The sequence below is a fragment of the Cynoglossus semilaevis genome, chromosome 8 (genome assembly GCF_000523025.1).
Source record: "Cynoglossus semilaevis isolate Cse_v1.0 chromosome 8, Cse_v1.0, whole genome shotgun sequence".
Classification (NCBI taxonomy): Eukaryota; Metazoa; Chordata; class Actinopteri; order Pleuronectiformes; family Cynoglossidae; genus Cynoglossus; species Cynoglossus semilaevis.
Window position 1 is genome coordinate 22,595,920 of NC_024314.1, and position 20,283 is coordinate 22,616,202.

A 20,283-nucleotide genomic window follows, 5' to 3' on the forward strand; every position below is an offset into this window, starting at 1 on the left:
TGCTGAACCAACTGGAGCTTTTGGAGGAGCTCGTGAGGAGACACCACGCCGATCATCTGAGAAGACAGGCCTGAAAAAAAAAAAAAAGAAAGAGAGAAATTATTTTAATCACATCATCAGTGAAGAACTAAACCTATAATTTTTGATATTCTGGCCAACTTTAATTTCGAGTACACATATATTTAAGTTTATATATATGACAATAGTTATACCTTGTGGAGGCTGAATGACTTGGTCATTTGTCACCTGAGACAGGAGCAAACCTGGAGAAGTACAAAAAACATCAATGTATAAAACACTTTATTAACTGTGTACTTTATTAGTCTTAAACGATGTTCTGAAGTTCTTGCAGCTCACCTGCTCCTTGCAAAGTTGAAGCTGATTGGATGCTGGTCTGAGCCTCTACCTGAGGCTTCGTCAGGCTGAAACACATCTGCTGGTTTTGTTGTGCTTGAAGGTGTAAACATGAATCCACCATTGTGGTCTGATGGGGGCTCTGCTGCAGAGGGGGCAGTGAAGCGGGATTGGGGCAACAAGGACCAGCAGGAGAAGTGAAGGAGGCAGAGGAGGGAGGAAGAAGTGACTGGGCTTGAAAGAGTCTCTTGATTGGGTCAGAGTGAAATTGTTGTTGTTGCTGCTGCTGCTGCTGCTGAAGGTGATGATGATGATGGTGGTGATGGTGCTGATTAGGGTGAGGATGGTGATGATGGTGGTGCTCCAGTGGCACTCCATTGTCACAGAGCCTGTTCTCAGGGGACTCAGACAGAGTCTGGAGGGCACCTCCACCCACTCTTTGTCCCTGCATCAGCTTCTGGATGGCTGGGCAATGTTGTTGCTGCTGCTGCTGAGGAGATGAGGTGGAGGCACTAGGAAGCAGGCCGGCAACATTTCTACCCTCCTTCCCACTAACAGCTCTGCTTCCTCCCTCTATATTTCCACTCAGGGCAGCACTTCCTCCTATGGGAATCCCACTTCTTCCAGAGGTCATTAGAGTGCCATCATAGGTCAAAGTTCGAGCAACAGGTGGGCGGGTGCCTTTCCCTGCTGCGGACCCTAAGTCCTCCAAAGATGTGGCAGTAACAGGTTTAGGTGAGTGTTGATGTTGATGCTGATGCTGATGCTGGGAGCCAAAGAGAGTGGCCAGAGACAGAGGCTTGGGTTCAGCAACTTCACCTTCCTGTTGGAGACAACACAGGGACAATAGTAATGATAATGTACCACAGGAGAATCTCACTGAGTGCCAACAGGCAGGAGGTGTGCTACCTGAGTGTTTGGTTTTACAGGTATTGGTTTGATCAGGTTGGGGTTTCCGTATATGACACTGCTGCCACCAATCTCCTTTGGCTCTGAAGATGAATTTCCCTGAAAAACAAAGAAAATATGTTGAAGAATAATATATTAATATTAATAATAATATTGTTGTGATTCCCATTTCACAGCTTACCTTGTCAAACTCTGTTCGAGCTTTCGTGAGCATCTGGATGATGTCGACTGCCTTCCCATCGCCGTCACCTCTTCCACTGTCACCACCTCCTCCTGCACCTACGACGACCACTCCTACTCCTCCTCCACCTCCTCCTACTGCCGGGGATGGCCAGCTGCCCTGAGTCTGAGCCTGGACCAGCTCCTGCTGGGTCAGACTACAAAGAGGGGACCATTAAAAATGTTTTCGAGGTGACAGACACACACTAATGAAGTTTTTTTTCTGGTTCATGGCCTTTAAATAAGACAATTTAATAATTTATAAATCATTGATTTGAAAACTTTGACTGTTGCCCCTAACTTAGACCGGTCCATTAACCTTCATAACAGCCAAGGCTAAAAGAAGCTAAGATTTTAGAAAATATTTTTACAGGAAAAAATTTTTATTAATGTAATGCACAATCATTTTTATTTGTGTATTACTGTATATAGTAAAGTGTAAGTTACATAATCTACTTACTTTTTCATTCTCTGGGCAATGCGCTGACAATCTTCCTTATCATAGAACCAAATGCCATGGATAATCACTGGTGGGAAACAGAGGCAGAGTCAGGTTGACAAGCAAATAAAACTAAACTTATCCAGGTTTACTTTGTGAGCACAACCCACTTAATACCAAAAATAAATTATCTGCCTATACAGAGGAAAGGGAAATGTCAGTTTCTTTAAATGTTCCAGTGTCTGGTCTTTATACTGGTAGACCACCACTGACCCTGAGAACCTTTGAAAATCTAATGAAAACACACACGTGACAGTAAGACTTTGATATTATTGCATCAGTACAGGTTTGACAGACATGTTAACGACTTATTATTAGGTCTGCTGCTCTTCCTAAACCCAGAGGCTCACAGTCTGTTCCAGCCACAGCAGTGGGAACAGAAGCCATCAGTGACATCACAGAGTCAAACATGGGCCTCATGAGTCTCGTAAAATACACAAACATGTTCACCAAGGGAGGAAGGAGGCAAAACACACACACACACACACACAGCTGTGAGTAGTCAGTTTATATCACAACAGAGGGACTACTTTATCTTTTGTCTTATTTTATATGCACATAAAGATTTGACAAACTCAAATGTTAATGCACAGAAGTCACTGCATGTTATTGTTTTTGTAGAAAAATGTTCTAAAATATTACCATACTTTTCTCTCTTCTAGTTTTTGACAAATCATTACGCTCCGGCGTTCCTAAGATCGGGCTCGTTCACCCAGGGTCAGAACGTCACTAAACACACCTCTGAAAATGGACTCAGGAAAAGATAAGGCCTGAGAGCAAAAAGGACTAAGTGTTTGAGATATGAGAGAGTAGACGGAAACAGAAACAGGGCTGTCAGAGGAGGGAGGACTTTGTGTTTGTGTGGCCCACAGTGTTACTGCCATGGTCACATCAAAGACGCACATACATGGTCCCACAGAGACACATGCAGCCAGGCCAGCTACGGAGGTAGTGCAAACACACACAGAGACACACAGATCAACACACAGAGACACCCAGTGGGGTTCAGTCGAGCCTGGGAAAAATGAGTCCACTACCAAATAAGTAACGGCGGCGGGAAAGTGTGTGATGGAGCCAGAGCCACTTAGTGCTCACTGGGGATGAGACAAAGTTTGACAGAGACTGAGAGAAACACAGTTAAAGACAGAGAGCTGGAAACTCAAGACAGATAAACAAGGGTGAGAAGAAACCATTGATAAAGGTTTGTTAATGAAGCAGGACGGGTTTAAGTCACCAATGGTGATATTAGCATTGATGGTAGTAGGAATGTGTATTTTCGTATTTTTAATGGTCCACTAGCATAATCCAATTTTTTTTTCATAGTATTCTTATATTTCATCCAATGAAAATTGATGCAAATCCTCCAGTTCTTTTGCCCATGTGTGTTCAAAAAGGTCATGAGAAATGACGTACTTGACAGCAGGGATTTGGACAAAGATCTCAACAACATCCTGAGTACGACAGAAAACCAGAATGAGGAGGGAGTGACAGATGAACGTTGGGTTGTGGAGGAGGATAAGGATAGAAGGAGAAATAAATACTGTCTCGGTGAATGTAGGAAGAGCAGGAAAAGAGAAGGAGGAGCTGTGGTCACCCAAAACTGGACACTGAGAATGAGAGGAAGTAAAGTGAAGACAGAGGGGACAACTTTGATCGCATGGAGGAAGTTGAGATCTTAACTTCACGGACCCGACTGGGAACTATTCTCACTGCAACATCAAAGGGTCAAAAATAATCATTTCAGTGGAACAGCTGAAAAGCCTGAGAAAGGCTGGCAGTCTGAGAAATGTCAATTCAGAAAATGATGTTATCGCTGCGCAGCACGAGAGAGGAGGGGCTTTGATCACGCAACTGGAGCCTGTAAGGGGTCCAGGACTTTGTCATCATCTCAGGCACGCTGTTACTTTGACAAAGCAGGCACACTGTGGACTCTGGTGCACATGTGCTGTCTGCTGCAGATCCACAGTAACTTTCTAATGGGACAGCAGAGGAACATCTTTCACTTTTACACACCATTTTGAGATTTTCTCCGAGTCTTGGAGGAAGTGTTTCAAACAGCTACAGATTTCTTTTACTGCTCTATTAGGACTCTGCTCTAAAGAAATTACATTTTTGTTTTTGGACCAACTTGCACGGGAACTCAATGTGCTCTGATACTACATTATTCCCAGGATATTAGTAGACTTTACTACAGTATTAAGGACTACAAAAACTGTATATTGTTTTCTTTGGACGTTCGGATACTTAACAGTCCATTGACTTTTGTGAGCTGCACCATAGTCCTGCATGGATATGGTTTGCTTCTGCTGAGAGTGTGTGATCATGTTGGAGAGAACTCACCGCCATTACTCATAATGTTCAGAGCAGTTTGTATTTTGTTCTCTGACCAGAGTACGTGCCACTAAAGTTAAGCATGTTTGGCATAATTGTCATCTGAGACCAAGCATCACTTCATTCACTTCTACTATTGGAATTTCTCACTATAAACACTGAGATTTACTGCTACTGAAACACCAGTCTGGGAGGATGCCATCATATTAGCTGCACTCTGTTCCTTACTGTTGGTCAGATCTTTTCTATTTAATTCTTCAGAGTCACTGCCGTACCTGCAGTAGGACAGTGAACTACATCTACTAAATCAAGATCCTTTTACGTGCCGTTACCCTTCTTTACCCATGAGGAAAAACCGAATTAAGTTTCACCTAATTAAGTTACAACTTTATTGGATGTTTTGCCTGATAACAACAACAAGAGCTGCAATTAAAGGAATAATCAAGGCACAAATTAACGAAAGAAAAGCTTCTGGACTGCAGAACTACTGAGTGAGGACCAGCACCATGTTGAGACGCCTGTTTCAGAGAAAACCTAAACATGAGAGGCTGCAGGAGGAACCTGAGGTCAGATATAAAGGCTTGCTGGTGTCAGAGAAGGACCTGGGATACACCTTTGTCCGGCCTGGAGGTAAGACTGTCCAGTATACCTTTAACTAACTTCAGATGATCTGACAACCAGCACACGTCTGGCTGGTCTTGTAGCTGATCATTTTGCACGTGTTCTGCGTCGGAGGACAGGAAAAGGATTCTCACACTCACAAGCTAGAGCTAAAGTACTCGTATCATTAGTTTGGAAGTACTTTACAGTGAACCAAGAAAGCTCCTGACTCACGACAGGTAATTAGTGTAACAGTGAGGTTAAGTGTTGGGGAGGTGCCGCAGAGTCATTTGGAACAACAAACCTAATATAAAAACCCTAATCTAAATAATGGAAACAGCTGATGTGTTGGTGTTGTTTCGCAGACCGATTACACAAGCTTTTATTGGTCAGAATGTTGGCTGCACAGGAACCCATTTTCATTAAATAACTCATTACTGTCACCAAGCCCTGTAGACTGGAAGCTGTTGAATAGAAAAGAGAAACTGGGAAATGTCTCCTACGTTTTATAAATACAAGTTACAAATCTTGGTCTTCTTATGTGTTCCAGTTCATAGTACAGGGCATGGGGGGCATGTAGTACCACAAATTTAAAAAGTAATAATAATACAAAAGCATAAGAATGACACAATTTTTCCATTCACAATTCTCAAAACTAAGACCAAAAGGGGATTTATTAACATCACCAAATAAAACCAGCTCAGAAATTATTCAAATGTTTTATTCAATCACCTAATATAAAGTAAAGGTGTTGAAAGACTAACTTTGTTTGTTTAGATCTTGGAGAATCTGTCTCCTGTCAGTTCCTGTGCACAGGGAAATTTGTCAGAGGGAAAAATGTATTGCCCGGACTGAATTTTCTTTTCTTGGTTGTGCAGTGTATCTGCAGATTATTTTTAGCCTGCAGTGCCACTTTGTGCCAACTGCCATTCCAGGAAGTTAGGCAGAACTGTGGGCCAGTTGTTTGTTTTCTGATAAGATTCCACGACCCTTTGCACAGAGGTCACGACACAGCGGGACTGAGGGCATTCCCGACAGCCTGGTGTTTAAATGGCATTGTACATCAAAAAGCCTTAGTGAAAACATATTTTCTGCACTGAGACGGCAGTTAACTGGAAATGAGCCTCCAGTCAACATTCAGTAAATGTTCCCTGACCCCTGCTGTTCCTTAGGAAGTATTTGACATTAGGAGACTACCTGGGGTTTCGTTTACTTACAGTGGAGAATATGGAGTGGATGTCTAATAAAACATTGAACCTTGGTAACTAGGGATAATAACTGACTATAGTTGGAGAACTGATCAGATTCATAAACTATTAGATTTGTTATGTAAGCATTATCCACTGATAAATTCACATAGTCCCAGGCAATCTTAATGTTTTATCAGAGGAAATTGTTATTAAATGAGCGTCGATTGTGAACATTAAAATGTTTTCAAATCCCTTTTTGTTCCCAGAAGTGGTTAAGGGTCTGGTTATGTGCCATTACTAACACTGATTGCATGTACAATCACTAAATAGGTCTGAAGATTGCATTGTTAAGGCATGAGCAAATGTGATGCACTTTTACAGTAAGTAGAACACAGTAAGAGAAAGAAATTCCAGGGTATCTAAACACTGCATTCCACCTGCCCATGACTAATTCCAGAGAAGACAATATGACCAGAGAAGGGAGAGGTCTGTGTATGTCAGCAGTTCCAGCAGAGAGAGTGTGTGTTTAGATTATCAGTGACTGTTGCAGTGTATCTAATCTCCACTGGCTGGCTTCATTCCCGTGGCACAGGCCCCACTCCAAGATGTGTTTGCGTGAGTGTGTGTGTTTGGCCAGATGTAGTCCTGAGGAGGTGAAGCTGATAGAATTGACCAGAATACATCAGCTCCTTATATGGAAAGACTGGTTCCCCCACACTCTGAATGAAGGCATCACAATTAATCTGCATCAAACTGCCCATCTACATAAGGCATAAGGATGTAGAAAAAAGTAATTTGGAAATAACTGCTGCTGCTATTTTGGCCCAGATAAATAGATGCTGCTACTGCAGGAGACCACTGAAGAAAATAGAAAACTGTGCTGAAAGATCATTATATAGCAAATTTGATAAAAATCCAAAAAAAGTTGTGACCTGACGAGCATGTCATGTTATTAAGTATGTGTTAGTGTTGCCTTACATCGAGCATTACGGTACAACAGGAAGGGATCCTGCAGCTGGAAATCCAGGTCCTTGGTGATGGGCTCTGTTAAGTTCTCCATGCTGAGTCTGTTCATTATGGTGAAACCATGTCTGGGTGACGCCAGTCTGTAAGACGAAGTGGAGACGTTACAGAAATATTAGGGAAAGGATGTTTTGATGACCTGCTCAATGGATAAAATAGTGTCATCTGTGATATTATGACTTATAAAAACAAAATGAGTGTATTTAAAAAAGCAGAGATTAGGAGATGTACAATATGTCACTGCAATGGCAAAACAGTTTGACACCATATATAATGCTGGCATTTTGTGATCGATGACAGATAAAAAGTGAAATTAATTGAATACATAATTAGTGTGTGAAAAGAAATAAGGGCAAACCATAAGGCACCATTTAGATAAAAAGTGCAACATACAAATGTTATAAAAATAATGTCTTGTAACGTTAGGTTACGTTTTAATTAAAAAAAACAAACAGTTTGACATGTTTCTGACTTTAAAACAGTCCAATCACAACACATTCATTGATTGACATTTGCTGCAGCACGTGTGAGCAGAAAACACGCGTTTCAAATGAACGACCGGTTTGATAATCTGGACAAAGGATTTTTACCTTGTGTAGATGAAAAGTGTTCCTTCCACTTCAGTCTTCTCCTGCAACGGGCAAATGGTCTGATGTGAGTACATTTACATTTTTCAGGAATGTAAAGAATCACAAAAGTTGCCTATGTGACGTCTGCAACTATAAAACGTCTTCATTGTTACATTTTATATACGCTTAAAATTAATATATATACAATATGTTACAATGTTTAATAATATATACAATGTTTCTTATTATTGATTTATAGTCGGCTCTTAAGTGTGGATGTTTTCACTAATGCAACTTTGAAAAAGAAATCGACGTTGTTGTCGGAGCGCGCAGAATCATGCGGAACAGCCTGCTATGCTAAATTAGCAGTACAGTCTAAAGGTCTGTGCTTACCCACTCATTGGCTCTGTTGTTATATGTGTAAAGAGCAACTTGACTGGCCACGTCCATGATGTTGTTGATATATGGGTCTTGTCGCTTCAGAGCAGCCAGACTTATATCAAGTCCCTTTGCGGAAAGACAGCCGCTGCTGTTGCCTGCAGAAGTGGCTGTCATTGTTCCCTATGGAGAAGCTAGCTAGCCGACTGGCTAAAAAGACTAAGGGAGTAGAGAAAAACGAGATCGACCAAATAAACCGACAGAAAATGAAAGGACTTATATCCGTGAGTCGTTTTTTGTCTTTCGAGTCTATTAAGGTTGGGTAATATAGCAGTTATCGATTTCTAACTGCTGTGGCTGTGATTGTTGGCAGCCATGTTCGGAAAGAGACTGTAAACAAGTAGGCATGACTAGTCGAGAGTAGATCATTTGACGATGGCAGGCTCACCAATCGACCAAAGGTGTCGTAAAGCCAATATGAAAGAAAAAAATAAAGAGAAGCAATAACTATTCACAACCAAGTGGGTTTACGCAGAGTAAATGTAATCATTTAATTTTCTAGTTTTACTCTATTTCTCAATAATGTCTCTGTCACTATTCCTGATACCTTTTCACACACGGTAGTTTCCTCAGAGCTATTCATAATAATCAAAAAACGCTTCACAACAATTGCATTTCTCCCCAGAAGCACTAGAGGGCATTAAAGCGCTAGATAACGGATGTAATGCGGTCATCCTGTGCTTTTGTTACTGCATGAACGGATACTGAAGCAAACCTGTGACTGAGATTATATATTTACAAAAGCGGGCATTTGACAGGAGCTGAGTACAGTATACGACACACGCTTTAAGCAGTAATGCGATTCCCTTTTAGTTCCTGTGCATATATGCTTTGTTTTTGTTTTTTTATCCTTGTCGTAATCCTTTAAATTTTGTCTCTTCATACATCTAGCTGCCTAAAACCAATATATTTTTCATGTTTATAGGTTATTTTAAATGATCTTAACATTATTTACAGTTACATTGCTATCTTTTAGCAATTTTGGTCTAGCTTAAAGTTGTTTTTAAGATAGTTGTTTTAATGGAAAATAGCTAATTTGCTAATTTATTTATTATGAACTAATCGTCATTTACTCTAGTAAGTATTTCAGCTGTTAATGTATAAATGTATGTATTATTTTATATATTAATAAGCAAACCTTTTTGGATCTTTGGATTTTGGTTTATGCTATGGTTATTCTAGAATGGAACAATATAATAGTTTATGGGCGTAGACCATACTAGCTACATTTTTTAGATATAAGTTTTTATAAACATTTCCATACTAGCTACATTTTTTAGATATAACATTAGTTTTTTGTTGTTTGTTTTCCTTGCATTAAAAAGCTGCTGTACTTCTGCATTTCTGGTTTTGCTCCTCTTTGTTCAGATGCTGTGTCGGACACTCTATACTGTAGATGCAGTCTTGTTCTCAGAATCCTTATGTCCTCAGATACTTTTCTGTCCGTGAAACAAATACTCAAGGGCAGAGCGGTAAGTGATACAGGAACAGAACCTTCAGCACTGCAGGTTCTAGACATCCATATTGGCTGTGCCCGCGCTGCACAATACCAGTTAAGTCACCTGACAGTAAATCTCCATATTCACTTTAACATCCTGTTCTTTTCAAGGGCGTCTGGGGTGAAAGAGATGCTTCTTGGACACCTATATGCCCCTTGATCCAGTGCAAATGGAATATTGTTTATTTTTAAAAATATATATATCTTCATTCTTTGGTGTGTGTGTATATACACAGGCAGGGACTGTAGCTGTAGTACCTGGCAGTAAATGCAGCCATCAACAGTCCTGTCAGAGTGTCCTTGAGAAGCAACAATGAAACGCCAACTGCTCATTCAGTTTAAGCATCAGTGGATGAAAACATCTGTTTTCAGTGCAAGTGCCACTTTGCCACTTGTGTCCAAAATGTGTCCTCTTACATATGAATGAAGCTCTTCCAGGTCCAGGTGCCATGACACGTCTGCCTCTCTATTAACATGAAAATAGCTGCTTTGTCATTCAGAACGGGACGATGTTTCCTTTGGGAAGAGTGTCCGTTAATTCGTCACCATGGAGGCATCGCCTCTCTGTGTGTCCAAAGTTATAGGCATCAATTTGTCAAGGTGGTATCTAACTGTCTGTCCGGGGCTGTGTGTTAATCAATAATGAGACTAATGAGTTATCCATCAGCAGGCCAATACTGCCGATAACCTTTCATTAAAGATAGAGCATGGGGATCTGATTGGTAGGAATCGGTTAGGAGACGCTGGCGGTCGGCCTGAGAGGTTGGAAAAAGACAACAGACAGGATTAGAGATCTTTTTAAAGCTGCAGCGTTCATTTGTCACAAGTGGGAACGGTGTCCTCTTGTTGACACACATGAAATGGCATTGGAGACCAGTCAAACTTTTAGAAATAGAAAGGCCAGCATGTTGTCCTTGAATCGGGGTGAATTAAATCCTACAGGAGAAATGTTCAAAGCTTGTTTCTCTCGGACTTACCTCGGATGCGTCGGTGTTTTAAACGTCAAACTTTAATCATTAAAATTTCAGAGCCTCGCTGGCTGAATTTTTAAGGCTTTGTCATGAATCTCCTTGCAGGGAAGATGATAAAAGCAAGCCAAAAAAACGACCAAAAATTAACATAAATTTAAGTATGGCATATATCACGTTGGGCGCGGAGGCAGAAATAGTTTAAGGTTACTTTTAGAAATAGAAAGGCCAGCATGTTGTCCTTGAATCGGGGTGAATTAAATCCTACAGGAGAAATGTTCAAAGCTTGTTTCTCTCGGACTTACCTCGGATGCGTCGGTGTTTTAAACGTCAAACTTTAATCATTAAAATTTCAGAGCCTCGCTGGCTGAATTTTTAAGGCTTTGTCATGAATCTCCTTGCAGGGAAGATGATAAAAGCAAGCCAAAAAAACGACCAAAAATTAACATAAATTTAAGTATGGCATATATCACGTTGGGCGCGGAGGCAGAAATAGTTTAAGGTTTAGTCGTTTTTGACAGTAGTAATACTGTGCTGAGAAAAGAAAACCATGCTTTTATTCAAGCTGCCACAAGGACTGTGTCTCGGTTTCAGTTTTCATCACCATTCACCAAACTTTCTTCTTCACTCGAGTCATGCACGTCAGTGTGATTTAGGGGCCCTGCTGACACCTACCAGGCTGGAGTGTGGAGTGCATTAGCGTTAGCAGTACGACAGGAAGTGGAGAAGAACTGAAAATAATGTTATTAAATGAATAATTTGTGACATTTTTTTTTTGCCTGCAATTAATGAATCAGAATTAACACTTTATAGTCCCTGTCCTTATGATTCCACCTGACCATCTGATAAGGATGGTCATTGTCCTTGAAGGTGTGGAGTGTGTGAGTGATAAATGACCAGCCTGGGGTTTTCAATTACCCAGTATCATTAGTTTTGGCTCCAGGTGGTGCAGACATTAACACCTTAATCTGTAACCACCCCCAGTAATATATCTGTGTAGATCCTCATCCATCCAAGTCATAATTCCCCAAATACTGATTATTCAGGACTGGCAGAGGAATCCAGACCAGGACTGTTACCACTCATCATCTCTGCAACCTGTAATATTTATTGTCAAATCACATTATAAAGGTAAAAAAAAAATATCTTAAATCTACTATGTACACGTTCAGAGGCTGATTCCGGCGACGCAGAAACCTTTCATCACAGTGTGTCACAGGCTTGTCCGTAGTCCTGCCTGAAGACCCATCATGGAGCTTGAGCAGCTTTTATGCGGCCCTTGACTTATTGCAGCCTGCTGGGGCGATGAAACAGAACTAATAAATCAGTCCAAACCCAAGTTTAATTCCTCTCATGAGGTATGCGGCTACTGCATCGCTACTGGCTTTTACTATAGTGACGCTTTCGAGAACGTGGTGTGTAATAAAACGCACCCAGAGCCTATACGCTGGCAGGCTATTTTAATGTTGTGGACCCGTGTATTACCCCATTCTTCTTGGGGTTATCTGACTAGGAGAAAAACCCCCAAAAAGATGTCATGAGCAGGACCTGTTTGTCCAATCAGGTATTGGCAATACCTATCTACAACGCAGGGGGGCGATATCAGCTATTAACCGTGACATTATCTGCCCAAGTACTGATCCGTTTTGCTAAACTATTTATTCATAATCCGATTAATACTCCATTAGTTTTGAGCAATGCGATTTTTATGTTTAAAGTCATTCATAGTGCAAGCAAACCTTGAAACCCCATTAACAATTAATACGATTTAGATCATTTTCATTTTTCCGTTGTGGAACATGAATAAAAGATAGCGAAAGATATCTTTCGATGGTAGAAAACCGAATTAAAAATGTAAATAATCGTGAAAAATAACAATATTTATTCAAAAAAAAGTTTATATCTCAACCTTTACTATTTAATATCCATGTAGCTAAAGCTAAGTTCGCTACCGCACAGCGTGAATGTTCGTTTATATCCGTCATGACGATTGTAGTGCGCTCTCGGCTGCGTTATTTTTGTCCAGTAGACGGCGACATTCTGCCGAAAATGAAAAATTGAAACAGCTTATTTGGTAAACATTTAAAAATGTACAAGATACACCTATTAAACCTACGATAGGTAAACATTTAAAAATGTACAAGATACTCCTATTAAACCTACGATTCTTTATTTAGAAGACGTACTCCGTTACCCCCAGATCAAGGACCGCTACATTATGTCACTAATGAAATATCAAAATAATACAATTAATAAAATCAGACACTTTTGATGAATGTTTGATACTACTCTGAATACTTTGATACCATTTTACATAATACATTTCAAACTTTATTGCACATAAAAATGGACAAAAATAAATTATAACACAGTGACAAAATATAAATAATATTGTTACCTGTTAAAAAAATAAAATACTTGCTAAGTGACCTGTTAAGTTGTCAAATCTTTGTTTGGTTCATTAGCCCTTTGGCGGCCTACTTGGAAAGTAGTACTAGAAGCTTGCAAGTGATGCGTTGGAAACCCCTGGTCCAGAGATTCCCAGAGACCAGCTGTGCTTTAAATCCACCCACACTCATGCACAAAGAAAGGGGGCCGAGACCCTACAAATAGAACACTTATAAATAGAATTGATATTCCATGTGCTGGCAGGATTACACAGGACTGTTGTGTGTTTGTGTGTGTTTGTCTGTGTGTGTGTGTGTGAGAGAGAGTGAATTTGTGAATCCCCTGGGTACAAGTGTCTGTTCCCATGACCTGCCCTCGAACTGTTCTTCCGTCCCCTGGTCTTTTTCTTCCATCCGTCTTTCCCTTCACTTGCCAGTGTAATTAAACAGAGAAATATTTGGCAGAAGATTGGAGCAGAGACGGAGACTGACATGATGCCACTCACCGTCCCTCTGTCTCAGCGCGGCAGCATGAGACTGACATGATGCCACTCACCGTCCGTCTGTCTCAGCGCGACAGCAGTTTTTGTCTGCTTCTTCTTCTTCTCCTTCTGAATATCCACATTCTCTGCAGCATTTTGTACTCTTTTAAAAAAAACACTTCTTATTGGCCGTAAAACGTCAACGTCATGCCCATAACTTCCAAATCTTCCAACTTCTGATTTAACCGACTGGAAACAAACGCCCCCTGCTGGATGTTTTTCTAACAGTTTTTTTCCACCAGGAAAAATCTTAATGCTTCATATACCACCAATGGGGGGCCTCAGTATTATTAAGGTTACACGCACCATAGTTTGAGCACCACTATTTTTTTTAAACAAATTTTAGGAAAAGATAAATATTGCATTAATGAATCAAATGCAACTGCACGGTGAAAAGATTTAATACTTGTTTTAGCGTTCACCGTCAGCACTTTAGCATTAAATCTACCATGCAGCTTTTGTTTGCTTTTAACAGCATATAAATGAAAACACGTCAACAAAGGCCAATCTCTACACTCGGAAAACTTTAAGTCACCCAAATAAATATCTGCATCACAGAACACTGTATTTTGCTGGGAAAGAGACAAAACCACTGTCAAATGTCATAAATAGAATCATCTATTAGCCGTCTCCCTTTCTTTCCCAAATCCTCAGTGACAAACGTGGACAAAAAGCTTTATTCTGTTACAGGGCGGTGGGTGGTGATGATGAACAGATGAATGGAGCTTTGAGTCATCAGATTCACCTCTTGATTATAGCCCACAGTGAGATTGACGTGAGGCCTCTACATTGTGAAGTTGGTAGTCAGTGTCAAAGGCAATTACATGGGCTGGTCTGTACTATCATTAGAATATGGAAATGCTGGTCTGTGCTTTCAGTACATCCTGGTGTTCAGGGCGTCCAGTGCTGTGCCTGCTGGGAAAGCTGTGAATTTGGACAGCTTTGAATTGGATTTGGCAACGATGCGTTTAAACGTTTGCTAATTTCTTAAGATATCTTAAGATATTTATACTTTATTCATCCCTTAATGGGGAAATTCACAGTGTGAGTCTTTGCAACACACTCAGGCTGCCACAGGAGGCGCCATTAACTAGACATTCTAGAAGCCAGGGTTTGGCTTATTTTATGATAGCTTTGATATGTTTTGTTTTTGTTTGTTTTTTTGCTAACCTTAGCATCTTAATGTCTGGTTAGCATGTGTGCTAAGAGCAGTTGCATCATTTTCTGTTTGTACTACCACGCACCCACAGTCTGTTGTGACTTTTTTTTAAAAAAGGAAAAAAAAAATTTTTTTTTAATTTAATTTTGTATTGCTGGACTAAAAATGTTTAAAAACAGCTCAGATATTAAAAACAATCTTCCCAAAGATTGCATCAGCTTATCACTAGAGTTTGTTGTGCACTTAACAAAAAAGAATTACAATTGTGTTGCATTCGTATGACATTCTAATACAGTGTTTTTACATTATTGAATCAGGGTTTTTTTTATGTTCAAGAAAAACCCTGGAACACGTTTGTTGCAGGTGAATTGAAGATGACTTTGCAGACGAGCCGGGCGGCAGACTGGAGCTCACTGAAGTGTAGGGAGCTAAATGAGGATGGAGCTGGATGATGGCATGTTAATGAGTGAGGCACTGTCACAGGATAAGTGGTAGAGAAGAGCAGACAGGTAACTTCAGGACAAAGAGGAGCGAGGCACCCTAGAGGTGTCTGAATGATCTGCAGGTGAGTGACTGAGATGAATCATAAGTGTGCAGTGGAATTCTAATAATTGGGTGAAAAGAAACCGTGCAGAGAAAAAAGTATAGACCCAAATCTGAGGAAGGAAACCTCATGGGAACGCAGGAAAATGCAACCATTTGACCCTGTATTTATTTTACAATAAGGTCAAGAACCTATGGCCAAACTGACTTGATGACATCACAGCCTGCTCCTCCGCTATAGTTAGTTAGAAGCTGCTGACTGCGTTTGACATTTCTGCTCCCAATGAGCATCAGAGATTGGTCCACGTCTCAGAAAATGACTACGCTCTGTGCTGTAACAGTCAGGAAAGATTTGTTCTTGGCTCTGGAGAACAACGTTAAAACACATCTCTGTCCTGAGGGCGAAAGGGAGGGCAATAATACGATTGAATCTTAAATACCAACCGTATCATCATCTACAAAAACAGAGCTGTGATGTGTGCAGCCTGGGAGAATTGACCTTACAGTCAGTCAGTTGTTAAAAATGTGGAAGTTTTATTTTTTTAATTTTTAGAAGAAAAGGAACAACATGACAGCTCAATCAAGAATGCTTAGATATTTATAGAATATTTGGTAAAATCACTTTACAGCTTTTATATGAAACTCAATCATTTCATAAAAACAGAGAATTTCTTCTCCCAAGATTCAAGATGTACTAAAGCATTTTATCAGAATACTTTCTCTCTAATGTGATCGTGGGTTATATCGCCCCCTACCCCCATCAAATGTCCATGATTGAAGAGTTGTAGTTGTGTGATAAAACTATTAGAAAGACTGCATTTCCCATGATGCCCTAAGTAGAGTCTGGTCTGAAGTTTGAGTTTTCCTCGGTCTTGAACCATGTGGTCGACACCTGTGCGGCGCTCCGGTCACTTTTTGTCTTGTAAGAACCAGCGGAGCTCGGGCTTAAGTCTGAGCTGAGTTAAGAATCCTACAACATGTACCGATACGTGAAAGATTAGTGTCAGTGTTGAGTTTTACTGCAGTGTGAGTGACTTTTTTACATTTGGTGCAGTTGCTGTAAAAGGAGGAGAGTCAGTATTTACACAAAAACAAGAGGGACAAGTCAACTTCCTCTGGGTTTTCCTGGTGCAGCGCTGCCATGAAAGGCTCTCAGCGGAGCTGGAAACAGATATTGTGTCTTTGTCTAAACACAATTGTGGCCAGAGAAAAGAATGAGGCTGAAGTGGAGTCCAGATGGAGGAACCACTGGGGGCAAATCAGATGTACAGTAGGTACGGCTCTGATCTCTGACGGTTCCTCCTGCAGGATCAGAGCAGCCAGTGCAGCCCGCCGTGGATCACTATCTCTCTGTCTCTCTGTCTGTCTCTCTCTCTCTCTCTCTCTGTCTGTCTCCCTCCCTCTCTCTCTCTCTCTCTCTCTCTCTCTCTCACTGTACACAAAATTTGTTGCTCATTTTTTTGAGCTCTGGCAACTTTTGTATCTTTTTCTTTCTTTTCTTGGAATCGGACTCCTAACACACACAAACATCAACCAGATCTTCAGACTGGTCTTCACCACCACCACCACTCTCATCATCATCATCATCATCATCACCATCATCATCATCATCATCATCATCATCATCATCTGGCAACCAGCCGCCAGTTCTTTCTCCATGGTTGCCTGGACAGTCTCCCTCCTTTCTTTCTCTCTCTCTCTGGCAAACACACACACACACACACACACACACACACACATCTGGAAACAGTCAAAGCGTCTACATACACGTGGAGGGGGGCTGCCTCCCTCTCTCTCTCTCTCTCTCCCTCTCTCTCTCTCTCTCCCTCTCTGTATCACTGCAGAGCTGAGCTGCAGGGGCAGCACAGGCACAGGCACAGGCACATTGTGCAGAGATACACACAGACTCTTAACTCCAGATCAGTGGGACACAGCCAGACACACGGAGCCGACGGACCAGACTGTCACACGGCACCCGGACCATCATGGACTGGACCAGGACTCACAAACCCGTCTCCGGATGAGACAGGACCGCCTGCCTCCTTCTGCTCCTTCTTGAATCTTTTGGTGGGGGAGACTCTGCTGCTGTAGATTTCGTGGAATAACCGCCAGCCTATTGGGAGATTTAACCCCCTGCTGCCCGGGATGGAATATTTACACTCTTGTCATTTTGGCCCAATTTTTCTTTTTTTCTCCTCCTCTACCTCCTACTCCTCCTCCTCCTCCTCCTCCTCCTACACCACCTCCTCAACCTTCTTCTCTTCTCCCTCCACCACCTCCTCTTCTCCAAGCTCTCACATTTTGACACGCTGCTGAAGATGCGCACGAATGCGTCTTTTGCGCACTTCCACCGCCACCGCCAGTGACAGCGCCCGTGCTTTTTAATCTTTTTTTATTTTATTTTTATTTTTAATTTTATTTTTCGGAAGGGTTTGAAAACCTCTAAAGACGCAACAAGAGGAGGAGGAAGGACAGGGAAGAGAGGGAGAAGAAGGAGTGAAGGTGTGAATTCAATTGAACGCGGTGCTGGTCTCATGTTTCTTGCCTAGGGCCCGGATGTACCGAGGGATGCACCGGTGCGTTTTCCCGACCGGTTCCGCCGAAAACTCCCTCTTTTTTCTCGCCTTCACTTCCATCATGGGGATTAGGTAATATTCACTCCATCCGAAGAAACCTTCCCCACAGATAGAGCAACAAATAAAACAAAAACGGAATACTCACCCCTCCAAAAAAACTGTCAGTGCCAGACAGTTCCTGTCCTCCTTTCCCCTTCCTTTTAATTTCTTTATTTTGGGGGCTCCGCTTTATCGTTATTTTCCCCGCTCCCCTTCCAGCTTTTTGCTCCTTATCTTCCAATATTCGTCTAAAGGGATAACGCCGGACCACATTTATGGTAAATGAAAGCAAAAACATGTACATCCCGGAGGACACCCTTGAGAACCATCAAGGTATGTGGTGTTTTCATATTCTGTAGTGTTTATTAGTCAAACTGTTAAAACTGGGCACGAGGAACGGGAGCACGGGAGGATGGAGGGACGGAATAAGAGGAGTATGATGACTCCGAAATGGGGATGGGATGGGGGAAAGGGGAGGAGGAGAAGGAAAAGTCGGTGGAGGGAGGGAGGGAGGGAGGCAGGAGGAGGAGGAGGAGGAGGGTTTCAGCTCCCCTCCGGTTTTCAACAGATGGACAGATGCAGTTCTCCCTCCTCACTTTGACTCCTGACCCCCTCCATGTGAAGTGAACCCATGCCCCCCCCCCCCTCCAAAAAATCGTAATAATATTGAAGAGTTAAACTGCAGGTAGACAGACCTGATGAGGAGGCCTCTTATTTTCCTTTTTTTTTTTTTGTTAATTCTCGAGTCTGTACTTTAACTGCTCGACCAACACGCAGCTCTGATATGGACCGTTTCCATTATTTGTTTTTGGAGATGAGCTAAAAGCCGCATGCGTCCTGGCGCACGAACGGCCACATATATGCAACGGTGCATCGATCACCGCCCACAATCACTACGATCGATCACTTGTGCCGTGATCAATAGTCTAATTTTGTCTCGTTTCGAATGACACATTGTCTTGTTCTGCCGAGCAGCCTCTAGAAGTGACAGGTGTCAGGAGGAGAGGGCCCCCTGGATGGTGGTGATGGTGGTGCTATTTCTGGGAGACGGCAGTGGAGAACAGTTTATTTTTTTGGCTTTCTCGCTCTAAGACCGAGTAAAGTTCAAAGTGATGACGTAGTTTATTTTAAAAAAAATAACAACTTTAAAAACAGCAGCGCTCGGTGACTGAGTGAACTGCTGGGGAAGCCGAAGTCCGCGGTCTGTTCCACGGTGAGGAAAGGGTCTGTTTGCATTGCGCAGTATTACGCGTCGCTCCTTCCACCCACGTTGCAGAGAGCAAAGCCCGGTGATGTATTCGTTTATGGGCAGAGCGGAGCATGTAATTCAGCAGAGGGGACAGTGATCACCGATCACCGCGATCACCAGCATCATCACCACTATCATCACCATAGCTGTCGTCGTCGCCGTCGTCCAGCACTTCCATCACAACCACATACCTCTGCCTTGGCGACAGGTTCCATAGCAACAGGGGATGAGGAGAGGGGTGGATATGTGTGTTTGTGTGGATGTGCTGTAGGCTTTGTCAGTGAAAGTGTGTGTGTGTGTGTGTGTGTCGCAGCAAGGCACATTCACCAACAGTTTGTTTCCGGGGAACAGCTAATCACAGGCTGCATGTTACCTACAGACACTGTCGACTAGTCTGTTCAGGCGGCGTAGAGTTCCCCCTGCTGGACAGGTGTGTTGGCTGTCGGCGTGTGTAGTCGGATACAAACAACCTGGATTACAACGAAAGCATTAGGTCTTTTTTAAACAAACAAAAAGTTTTTGACAAACTTACCAACCTCCCCCCACCCTCAAGGGGGCGCTGGTGTTGATGCCCTGGCCCATTAGTTGAGTCTGGTGATCCATTGTTTTTATTTTGGAGACATACAAAATGTAACGTACCGTAGTTCTTGTTTCAGTGAAGTACAGTGAACTGCACTTCTACAACAACACCGTGACAAAACTTTAATATTTACATCCACATCGCTCTCAACAATTAGTTTATTTATGTCAGAAAGTGTCTGGAAAATTTGTGAAGGAGGTGGAAAAAAGAAAAAAAGACAAACAGAGGGCAGTATTCCAAAGGAGAAAACAGCTGTTATATTCTCAATTATTCTTTAAAAGTAAAAGGAGCTGCTTAAAAACTTGTTTAAAAAAATCTAATTTGACTACCAGTGTGCAGCTTCAGATGTTCCTGCAGAAAGTACGTATATTTAGCAGTGGTGAGCCAAAACAGATGATGAAGAAATCACATGCACTGGTCCGTCTGTCCACTGGGTGGAGTAGTCAGGGTGAGAGGATGCGTTGCAGTCCAATATGGGGCCACTTTATTAGGGACACCTTAGTTGTTGTGGGTCCAACTCCAGCTTCACCTTAACGTCTGGTGGCTGAGGTTTGACAAGACGTTGGGAACATTCAGAGATTGTGGTCCACACTGACGTGATCCTGTCACA

General features: G+C 41.9%; 2 protein-coding genes across 2 annotated transcripts in view; one reads left to right on the forward strand and one right to left on the reverse strand.

Annotated features, from left to right (window-relative positions):
• The window catches only part of dcp1b (decapping mRNA 1B), a 10,274-nt gene extending 1,242 nt beyond the window's left edge, over nucleotides 1–9,032 (reverse strand). Inside the window, 10 exon segments of the mRNA XM_025057249.1 lie at nucleotides 1–2; nucleotides 4–70; nucleotides 213–263; nucleotides 358–1,177; nucleotides 1,264–1,362; nucleotides 1,445–1,640; nucleotides 1,943–2,009; nucleotides 7,081–7,208; nucleotides 7,716–7,756; nucleotides 8,088–9,032. The exon segment at nucleotides 1–2 is cut by the window's left edge and continues 152 nt beyond it. Of these exon segments, the coding sequence (XP_024913017.1) occupies nucleotides 1–2; nucleotides 4–70; nucleotides 213–263; nucleotides 358–1,177; nucleotides 1,264–1,362; nucleotides 1,445–1,640; nucleotides 1,943–2,009; nucleotides 7,081–7,208; nucleotides 7,716–7,756; nucleotides 8,088–8,249 (1,633 nt within the window). The 5' untranslated portion in view covers nucleotides 8,250–9,032.
• Nucleotides 1,588–20,283, forward strand: part of cacna1c (calcium channel, voltage-dependent, L type, alpha 1C subunit) — a 173,587-nt gene continuing 154,891 nt past the window's right edge. The window contains 2 exon segments of the mRNA XM_025057260.1: nucleotides 1,588–1,674; nucleotides 2,644–4,942. Coding sequence (XP_024913028.1) covers nucleotides 4,819–4,942 — 124 coding nt within the window. The 5' untranslated portion in view covers nucleotides 1,588–1,674; nucleotides 2,644–4,818.